This window comes from Crinia signifera, chromosome 6 (genome assembly GCF_055691185.1).
Source record: "Crinia signifera chromosome 6, ASM5569118v1, whole genome shotgun sequence".
NCBI classification, from domain to species: domain Eukaryota; kingdom Metazoa; phylum Chordata; class Amphibia; order Anura; family Myobatrachidae; genus Crinia; species Crinia signifera.
The window spans coordinates 138,320,910-138,332,323 of NC_139222.1; the positions used below are offsets into that span (position 1 = coordinate 138,320,910).

Sequence of the window (11,414 nt, forward strand, 5' to 3'; positions counted from 1 at the left end):
GAGGAGACGCAGGGGGACACTGCCAGCTGCCGGGATGTGACGGAGACCCCAGCAGACCACATTACAGGTATCGCGGGGGGTCTCCATCACCGCAACCCGATGCTAGCCGCATATGTTAGTACATATGCGGCAGCATCGCGGCGGCTGTCAGACGAAGGGCGGCGATGTATATTAATACATCCCGCCCTTTACCTCTTACCCAGTGGGGGTTATTTACTGTAGTTGCCCCCTCATATTTGGGCAGGAAGTACACATGTTAAGTCATGTAGTCCCCCTGGCAAAATAAAGGTTTCATTATAATTGTCAGTTGGCTGTGAAGAGACAACTGCATCTTAATTTTAGAGGGGGGGTATACTCATATATACTTGTCCAAGCATCTTGTATTATATACATATATTGTACTCTGTTCAGATGACCACAATGGTAGACAACATTGGATCACATGATATCTTTGGTACACAACAACATGACAATCAGTAATTCAAAATATATGTCACAATAATTCCCTGAAGCAATGCATATATATATATATTAGTGGTGGGCAGATTAACGCGTTATTATCGCGTTAACGCAAAAATATGTTAACGCCGATAATTTCATTAACGCGTTAACTCGTACGTCACGTGATCCGGCTGATCTCAGACCCGGAAGCCGGAAGAACAGCGCATTTTCGCGCCGACGCAGCAGCCGAGGTCCGCGCGCATGCGCATCGGCACTGGGAGGACGCCAGATTTTCGCGCCAAGACACAGCAGCCGAGGTCCGCGCGCATGCGCATCGGCACTTGGAGGACGCCAGGACGTGTCTGCCGTGGTCCCCGCGAGTGTGCTGCAGCATTTAGAAGATGCCAGGATACCACTGCTGACATCCCCTTGCATGTGCTGCCGCACTTGGAAGACGCCAGGATAACACTGCAGAGGTCCCCGTGCATGTAACAGCAGAGGGGCTGCCAGATAGGAGGAGGGAGAAGATCCCCAGGTGCATAAGGAAAGACGCTGAATATCCAAAAGGGCTACATCATCATACCACCGTGAGTTTGCCTCAAGAGAAGGCTGTAATTACATGACTAGTATAAAGGGGGTCATTATGAATGTGAGCAAGGACGCTGTGTAGTCTACATGAGGGGAGGATGTCACTGCAGGCCCATACCAGAGGGGTAACATGAGGGGAGGATGCCATACCAGAGGGGTACATGAGGGGAGGATGTTACTGCAGCCCCATAACAGAGGGGTGGATGCCATACCAGAGGGGTACATGAGGGGAGGATGTTACTGCAGCCCCATAACAGAGGGGTGGATGCCATACCAGAGGGGTACATCAGGGGAGGATGCTACTGCAGCCCCATAACAGAGGGGTGGATGCCATACCAGAGGGGTACATCAGGGGAGGATGCTACGGCAGCCCCATAACAGAGGGGTGGATGCCATACCAGAGGGGTACATCAGGGGAGGATGCTACGGCAGCCCCATAACAGAGGGGTGGATGCCATACCAGAGGGGTACATCAGGGGAGAATGCTACTGCAGCCTCATAACAGAGGGGTACAAGCCACTAGGGCTGGGGTAATAGGGTGGGTACTGTATTTCACAGGGGATGGGGTCAGTACACAATTCTAAACAGGTCTATAAGTTTGCATGTCAGTGTCCAATCCCTACCTTAACATTCCAGCAAACTTGGGTAGAACGATAAAGTGGCAGTACTAAAGAACGGACAGAGTGACATCACCGCAGGCTGTTCGGCAAGACGCGCAATTACCCAACTACTGACCAGCAGCAATGGGAGCATCGTGCAAGACTACAAGAGATCGTCTGAGGTTGAGGTATGGAAAGGGGGTAATGAAAGTTGTAGCCTGTGGCAGCTTACTGGGGGCCCTTAATTTATTAACAGTTCATTATATAGCACAGCATATTCCATTGTGCTTTACAATGAAGATAGTGATAGAACAAACGTAGTATTTACAGACAGTCAAACGTTAGGAGGGCCCTGCTCGCAAGACATTAATCATTAATCAGTGTCACTGCAAAACTGGGGTATAAAGTTTACTTTTTTTTTCTATATGATACAGTAACAGTGCTCTTATGTCCCTTTTTATCATCTGAGGTTAGTGTATGGAAAGGGGGTAATGAAAGTTGTAGCCTGCGGCAGCTTACTAAGTGCCCTTTACATTATTAAGTTACAGTTTATATTATATAGCACAGCATATTCCTTTGTGCTTTACAATGAAGATAGTGATAGAACAAACTGGGTATTTACAGACAGTTAAACATTAGAAAGGCCCTGCTCGCAAGACATTAATCATTAATCAGTGGCACAGCAAAACTGGGGTGTAAAGTCTACTTTTTTTTTTCTATATGATAGTGGTCTTATCTCACTTTTTTTTCTGTCCCCCCTCACAGAAATGACTAAATGGAGAAAGGAACAGAAATTTTACATGGACATTTTCATTTTAAATCTCTTCCAGATGGCAGAGTTGATAAAACCAAAGTTGTTTGTAAACACTGCAACGTTGAATTGTCTTATCACCGGAGTACTTCGAGTTTAAAGTATCATTTAAATGCAATACACAGCGTTGATTCCAGAAAATCACCCAACGAAACAAACAGTGCAGTGAGGCTTCGGCAGACTACGTTGGATACAACATATGGGAGAAGTATAGATAAACAAAAGCAAGAAAAGCTAACAAATAACTTAGCGAAGTGGATAGCTACAAGCTGCAGGCCGATTAGTATTGTGGAAGATGTTGGTCTCAAGAACATTCTTAGGATCGCAACGAATGACAGCACATATGATCCTCCCTCAAGACGCACCATCACAAGAAGAATACATGACTTGTATGAAAAGGAGAGGACTACAAAAGCGACAGCGTTACAACAGCTGGAGCCCTGCAGGTATATTTTACATACATCATATATTTCATTTTCTCACTGTACTGTCTGTAAAAGATGTAGCATGAATGGGATGTAGTTATGATGCTGGCTCTCTGTATACCTTCGGTGAAGATCCTGTAGGGAGGGTTAAGGGTAGGACAGTTTAGTATATTTACTGGGGACTGTCTGAGTACTGGGATGCCACTATTGGTATCCACGAGAATTGTCAGTGCCGTTCTCCCATACCCAACAAAATGGGTTTGAATTTTTGTTTTACTGTTGCAGGTATGTGACGGAACTTCTGGGAGGAGAAAAGTATGTTTCGTGCTCTGTGGTTCTACCTTCTTTTTGCCATCTCTCTCGGGTCATGGCGAGCTCAGATGATGACCCTGCCTACGTGGTCAAATTTAAGTCTACATTCATAACAGACCTGGAGACACGCAAGGGAAATGCCAATCTTGCATATCTGAAGATTGCTAGTGCATTGGATCCAAGATTCAAAGACCTCAAGTGTATACCTAGACCTGAGAGGGATGAGGTGTGGGCCTCAGTCACCAACTTACTCAAGGAACAGAGGTTTGCTGCAGAGAAACTGGTGGAAGCAACAACAGAGCCACCAAATAAAAAGTTAGCCCTATTGGCTGCTTCATCAGAGTCTGATTCTGAACAAGAGGAAGATTCAGTTGAGAACAGTGTGCGTCGATACAGAGCGGAGCCCACCATCAGTACAGAGTCCTGTCCGTTAGAGTGGTGGTCCAAGCATGCAGGCTCACACAGCAGGCTGGCCTCTATTGCACAGAAGTACTTGGCCACACCTGAAACATCAGTACCCTGTGAAAGGTTGTTTTCTCTTGCTGGTCATATTGTGCAGAAGAAGAGAGTTTGTTTATCATCTGAAAATGTAAATAACCTGGTGTGTCTTAGCAACTGGCTTGGTGCTGAGGGCTAAATAGGTTACACACCTAAAAGATATCTGTCCAATCTGTCTGGTGGGAATGAAATCTGGTAATGTATGAGGGCATATAACAATCAACCTTGTCCTCCCAAACACTGGAAAACAGACAGTGGTCATTCATCATTCATTACATCTGTTGTATTGATATAACAAATTTCTCGAAACAATTGTTTTTGTCTGTTTTCCAATGTTTGGGAGCAAATATTTGATTGATGATTGTTCTTTGCTCTCATACCTTACAAATATTTGTTCCCAACAGATAGATTCGACAGATATCTTTTAGGTACTTACTCTAGTTGGAGGAATGGACAGTAAATCCCATCTGTGTATTCTTTTTTGGTGTGCTCGACCACTTCACTCTAACAGGGACACTTGCTACTGTGCATTATCACCTTGCACTTATCACTGCTTTATCACTTCTTAATCCATACCTCCCAACATGACCCATTCCAGAAGGGATAGAATGCTCTGTTTCTGGACTTTCCTCTTATTTTATGATTGCCATCACCTGTTTTCAACAGGTTAATAATGGATAAGAAAGGTGTTCCACAACAGATGATGGCAATCATTAATCAAGAGGAAAGTCCACGAATAGAGCATTCTGTTTCTCCTGGAGAGGGGCATGTTGGGAGGTATGCTTTATCCCCTTCTCCAGGCTTAATACATCTGCCCCATACACTGTTTATACTGCTGTGTTATGATTGTGGACTTTGGACTCTGAGGGTAACGTTTCTCTAAAAAGCTAGCAAATAGCTTTGGTTTTATATTTAAAATGTACCATTTATTTTACATTAATGCTAAAGAAATATGACATGCTAATGTGGATGTTAAAGCATACCTACCAACATGACCCTTTCCTCTAGGGGCAGATTGCTCTATTCCTGGTCTTTCCTCTTAATTTATGATTATTATCATCTGTGGTGAAGCACCTGTTTTAAGGCCTTATTCTAGTTCACTCTGACAAATTCCATCTTAGATGGACAAAACCATGTGCACTGCACATTTTACATCTGCCCCCCTGCAGTGCACATGGTTTTGTCCATCTAAGAAGGATTTTGTCAGAAAGAGTGAACTAGTTCTAACCTGTTCAAAACAGGTAATGGCAATCATAAATTAAGAGGAAAGTCCAGGAGTAGAGTAGTTTGTCCCTCCAGGCATGGGTCATGTTGGGAGGAAATATTAGAATTATTTTAATTTATTTTATTAACCCCTTCACGACATTTGACGTATATATACGTCATGGTCGGGAAGTACTTCCCGACCGTTGACGTATATATACGTCATGACTTCTAACTGTCACTGCGTCTAGAGACGCAGTGACAGTTAGGTGATGTCTGCTGTCCCTGACAGCAGACATCCCCCCTCGTCGCCCAGGGGGGGCAGGGGTGCCCCCCCCGGTCGGCGATCGCTGTGATTGGCTGTTCAAATCTGAACAGTCAATCACAGCGTTTCCTGTGTTACCGGCGGCTAAGCCGCTCGGTAACACAGAAAACGGTGGTGATCGGTGCAGCACCGATCACCACCGAGCGGCAGCACCCCCCTCCCACCCGCCGGGCACTCACCCGGCAGCAGCAGCAGCTCCAGCGGCTCCACCGCTACGTCCGGAGCGCACGCTGCGCTCCCCTCCTCCCCCCTCCCCCCCGCAGCAGCAGCAGCAGCAGCAGCAGCATCATGCTGCTGCTGGAAAAGTGAAAAATAAAATAAAATAAAAAATAATGTGCAAATGTGTGTATATATATATATATATATACACACACACATATATATATATATATATATATATATATATATATATATATATATATATATGTGTGTGTATATATATGTATATATATATATATATATATATACACACACATATATATATATATATATATATGTGTGTGTGTGTGTGTGTGTGTGTGTGTGTGTGCGTATACCGCACCGATCACCAACGATCGCCAGCCCCCCCCCCCTCCCACCCGGCAGCCCCCCTCCCTCCCACCCACCCGGCTGCCGCAGCGCCAGCACCCCTCCCACCCCCCCGCCAGCCGCAGCGCCAGCCCCCCTCCCAAAGCTGGTGACCAAAATGGGGTCACTTGTGGGGGGGTTCCACTGTATTGGTGCTTCGGGGGTCTTGCTAATGCGACATAGCACCCGCCATTCATTCCACCACCAAAAATCACTCCTTCCCTTCTGAGTCCTGCCATGCACCCAACTGGTATTTTTTGGTCACATGTGAGGCATTGCCGTACCCGGGAGAAATTGGGGCACAGATTTTGGGGTGCTTTGTCTCCTTCATTCCTTGTGAAAATTAAAAATTTTGAGCCAGAACTGCATTTTTGTGTAAAAAATTAAATTTTTTTACACAAAAATGCAGATCTGGCTCAAAATTTTTCATTTTCACAAGGAATGAAGGAGACAAAGCACCCCAAAATCTGTGCCCCAATTTCTCCCGGGTACGGCAATGCCTCACATGTGACCACAAAATACCAGTTGGGTGCATGGCAGGACTCAGAAGGGAAGGAGTGATTTTTGGATTTTGCATCACAGATTCTGGTTGAATGACCCCCGAAACACCCATACAGTGGAACCCCCCCACAAGTGACCCCATTTTGCAAACTACACCCCTCAGGGAATTCATCTAGGGGTATAGAGTACATTTCAAACCCCCCGGGGTTTCACCAATTTTGATACAACTGAGCTGTGAAAATGAAAAATTATTTTTTTTCATTTTCACTGCCCAGTTGTACCACAATTGGTGAAACCCCTGGGGGTTTGAAATGTACACTATACCCCTAGATGAATTCCCTGAGGGGTGTAGTTTGCAAAATGGGGTCACTTGTGGGGGGGTTCCTAACTTTTAGCATCTTATGGTGCCTAGAAACCTACATGGTGCCTAAAAAATAATCTCATAAAAAGGAGTCTCCAAAATCAAGTAGGTGCTCCTTCTATTATGAAGCCTGTGGTTTGGTCACCGTGCACACTAGGGCCACATATAGGATATTTATGAAAACCAAAGAATTGGGGGAATCAATTTTTAGTCACATTTCTCTAGTAAAATGTACTGTGTTCCTTAGAAAAATGTATTAAAATTGAAAATCCGAAAAAAAAATGAAATTTTGAAATTTCACCTACACTTTGTTTTAATTCCTGTGAAACACCTAAAGGGTTAACAAACTTCCAAAATGCTGTTTTGAATACTGTGAGGGGTGCAGTTTTTGAAATGGCATCATTTATGGGGGTGTCTCACATACAAGTCCCTCAAAGTCACATCAGAACTGAACTGGTCCCTAAAAAAATCAGTGTTTGAAATTTTCTTGAAAATTTGAGAATTTGCTAGTCATATTTGAAGCCTCCTAGTGTCCAAAAAAATTAAAAGGAAGTTGAAATAATGATTGCAACATAAAGTAGACATATGGTCTTTGTTAGTTATTAACTATTTTGAGTGGTATGATTATTTGTCTCACAAGCAGAAAATGTGACATTTTGCATATTGCTAAATTTTCCATTTTTTCACGATATTTTGGTATTTTTCACAAAAAAACACAGACTGTATCGACCCAAATTTACCACTAACTTGAAGTACAATGTGTCACGAGAAAACAATCTCAAAATCACTGGGATAAGTAAAAGCAAAAAAAAGTTATCCCCACTTAAGTGAGACATGTCAGATTTGAAAAAAAGGGCTCTGTCATGAAGGCACAAACTGGCTCTGTCATGAAGGGGTTAATTTCTTTTAAATGCTACAGTATGAGTAAATACTGCTGTGAAAAAGCACATTTTACTAAGTGTTTGCAAGCCAAATGTTATTGCACTGTTGTTCCTATAGCAGTTCTTAATAAAAGTGCGCAATACACTACTTTTTGAATACGTTCTTGAATTTTTGCATATAAATGCGATTAATCGCAGTTAATCGCAAAAATTTACTGAGATTAATCGCGATTAAAAATTTTAATCGTTGCCCACCACTAATATATATATATATAAATATGAGATAGAAGGGAGTTCAGAGTGCGCCTCAAATTACAATCACAAATAATACTTCAATGAGTTACAATAAAATGTTTTTAAAAAAACAACTTTGATTCAAAAAGTGTCTTCTGCAAGATGTCGATAGCCCAACGCGTTTCGTCAAAAACTTGACTTCCTCAGGGGCATTATAGCAGATTTGTACAGACAGATTTCACACTGTGAATCATAATGAAATCCGTGTGATTTTACACATACATAAAATGAATACAATACAAAAATGTTTATATATATAAAACGAGAAGAGCATGATGAAGGAAAGGAGAAAAAATCAAGGACGAGGAGGATGAAGGAGAGGTCATTAAATAAGAATAAATGTGCCATTGTGCATGCTTGTCTTACATTTGCTATTTGCTATTTCAGCTTCTTTCTGGAGAAGGAGGACCAAGCAGGATGTTCAAAGGGCATTACACAAGGAGTTGCATCATCAGAGACCTGCCATTCAATGTGAAACGATGCTATGATTTGCCGAGCGACAATGAAGCAGTCCGTGGTGAATTGCTTCACTAAGCTTCTGGACTGCACATTTCTGTGGTGAGGATGGGCCACTCTTCTGGTAATTCGGGAGAGCATCATGAAATTCAGGAGTCTTATGAACAGTGTGCACCCTGAAGAAAATGTTTTCATGAACATTGAAATATCGGCACATTTTTGCTGCAGGTGCATTTTGTCTCATTTTATTTTTGCATTGATAAAAGATTGTTGTACAAAGTTCTGAAATGTTGGTAATTTATCACTTAATGTTGGTAATCTATCATCATCACTAGGGGTCTCAGTTGTTCTGACTGCTGCCAGAAATATAATACTGTGTAAAAATGTTATCCAGGTGTGGATGAAATGCTGCAAAGAAAGTCTGCTTTCAAAATAGAAGTGTTAATAGGTTATTTTTACTGATTAACAAAATGTAACTGAATGAACAGAAGGGAAATAATCAAATCAGTATTTTGTTTGACCACCCTTTGCCTCAAAACTCATAGTTTATAGGACTATAGTCAATGATATGATTAACCATTCATACCAAACAGGTGATAATGATCATCATTTTGATATTTAGGTTGAAACACAGTCTTTAAGTAAAACAGAAACCCCTGGGTAGAAAGCATAAAACTGGGTGAGAAACCGCCAACGGGCAGGACACACTAAGTTACAAATCCTGTAAAAACCCCTTTGGGTGGCAACACCCTATAGAAGCCTATGGGCTTCTTATCTCCTCCCACTGCAACCCGCCGGCCCCCACCACAGACGATGACCCCACTCCCTGGCCGGCATATCTCCATCAAACTCCTCCTCCTAGCAACACAACCGGAGGTCATTCTGGCTGCAGGGGGGAGGAGGAGGCGCCCAGGACACCTGCTTCCCATCCAGGGAGAAGAGCTGAATAGGGAGAGCCCAGGGATGTGATGGAGACCCTTCACACACCACATCACAGGTATCGAGGGTGGCCTCCATCACCACATTGCGATGGTAATCGCATATGTTGGTACATATGCGATAGCATCGCTGTGGTGGCGCGGCGATGTATTTTTTTTTTAATCAATAGATTTTTATTGAGAATGGCCAGCTATAACAACTTAGCAATAGCAATATGTATAGTAGGTTAGAGTACAATATACACGATTGAGAGAGCGTACTTGAGGAAGTAGAGAGAACATAAAAAGACACTCAATAAGGGTATGATGCTGATTACTATTCCACGTGGCCAACAATTTTGTGTTTTATAATCAATACAGACTTAATACAAAACCATGAAAATTGGTTAATGGGGATTGAGATGGGGGGATGGGAGGAGGGGGAGGGAGTGGGGCTGAGGAGAAGGAAAGAGAGAGACAGATATACATATGCATAAATATGCATAAATACACTCAAAGCTGAATATACATGTACATACACATATATGTACATTTATCTATTTAAATGAAAAGAGAGAACCAATGTGTAAATGCAACGGAATGTTATGACAATGAAGCAAGGAAGCAGGCAAAAGAAAGATAGGAAAGAATGTCCAGCAATGCCAATAACTCAGAACAAGAAGAAACCAGTGGTACACCCACTGGTAGACCCATCGGTACTCTTTACCTAGAAGGGCGCCCACGATTTTGATCGTGGGCATCGTAAGGAAAAAAAAATTGCGTCGGTTGCATTGCATGCGACCAAAAAATCGCATGCGATGCGACCGACGCGATTACCACGATTTCCCATAGGGAGCAATGTTAAATGTCCCAATTGACCCGATTTTCCATAGGGAACAATGTTAAATGGCCCACAGAGGCCAAATAGGCACCCTGAAGTGTGAAATGGCCCCCCCAATTGTTAACGCCACCCCACGATCAACGTCAACCCGAAGCGTGGCGAGCGCAGCGAGCCCGCGAGGGGCGGCGGCACACGTCCTACGACCTTTTCATACCCCCACTATCCACGTCGGCGTGGAGTTGAGAATAGAAAGTGTGGTGAGCGCAGCGAGCCACCGAGCCCGAAGCGTGGCGAGGGGACGCGGACACCTTCACAGGTATACGCGTCCCCTCGCGGGCTTCACAGGTGTCCGCGTCCCCTCACGGGGCTCGCTGCGCTCGCCACGCTTTGGGCTCGGTGGCTCGCTGCGCTCGCCACACTTTCTATTCTCTACTCCACGCCGACGTGGATAGTGGGGGTATGAAAAGGTCGTAGGACGCGTACTGCCGCCCCTCGCGGGCTCGCTGCGCTCGCCACGCTTCGGGTTGACGTTGATCGTGGGGTGGCATTAACAATTGGGGGGGGGCATTTCACACTTCAGGGTGGCTATTTGGCCTCTGTGGGCCTTTTAACATTGTTCCCTATGGAAAATCGGGTCAATTGGGATATTTAACATTGTTCCCTATGGGAAATCGCGGTAATCGCGTCGGTCGCATCGCATGCGATTTTTTGGTACATGCGATGCCCGCGATGCCCGCGATGCCCGCGATGGCCGCGATGGGCGCCCTTCTAGGTAAAGAGTACCGACCCATCTACTGTTCAAAGAAGATTCTCTAGAAGTGGTCTTCATGGAGGAATTTTGGCCGAAAAGCCATACCTGTGGAAACAAGGCGAAGTGACTCAACTATGTTAAAAACTGGGCTGCAGAAAAATGGCAGCAGGTGCTCTGGACTGAGTAGTCACAATGTTGTATATTTGGATGTAACAGAAGGCTGCTTTGCTGAAGGGCTGGAGAGTAGAATGTAAGCTCTCATGAGCAGAGTCCTCTTCCCTCATGTGCAATTCCTTCTCTTGCTTAAACCCTCTTCTACTCCATACTCCCTTCAACAGCATATAATTCCTCAGTTTTATGCCACCATAATACTTATTTCAGTATTGTTTGTTGATGCAGATATGTTTATTTACCCTGTACTTGTCCTATACTGTCTTCAACATATTTGTTTATGTACTCTGTAACTGGGTTCTGCAAATCCTTTGTGGCACTATATAAAGAAAAAATAATAGTAATAATAATAATAGTAAATGTCTGTAGGCAACAGTGAAGCATGGTGAAGGTTCCTTGCAAGATCGGGGCTGCATTTCAGCAAATGGAGTTGGGTATTGGGTCAAGATTAATGGAATCCTCAATAACGAGA

General features: G+C 43.9%; 1 protein-coding gene across 2 annotated transcripts; it reads left to right on the forward strand.

The window, feature by feature from the left end:
- The first annotated feature begins 2,386 nt into the window (after window positions 1-2,386).
- LOC146007093 (E3 SUMO-protein ligase ZBED1-like) lies at window positions 2,387-8,488 on the forward strand. Of its 2 annotated transcripts, none has more exons than XM_083145475.1 (3): window positions 2,387-2,885; window positions 3,150-3,765; window positions 8,194-8,488. In XM_083145475.1, the coding sequence occupies exons 1-3, from the start codon at window positions 2,404-2,406 to the stop codon at window positions 8,338-8,340; spliced, it is 1,245 nt and encodes a 414-aa protein (XP_083001601.1). In that variant the 5' UTR covers window positions 2,387-2,403; the 3' UTR covers window positions 8,341-8,488. The 2 variants fall into 2 exon arrangements, with proteins under 2 accessions (XP_083001601.1, XP_083001602.1); XM_083145476.1 differs by having other exon boundaries at window positions 3,150-3,704.
- Window positions 8,489-11,414: the final 2,926 nt, after the last annotated feature.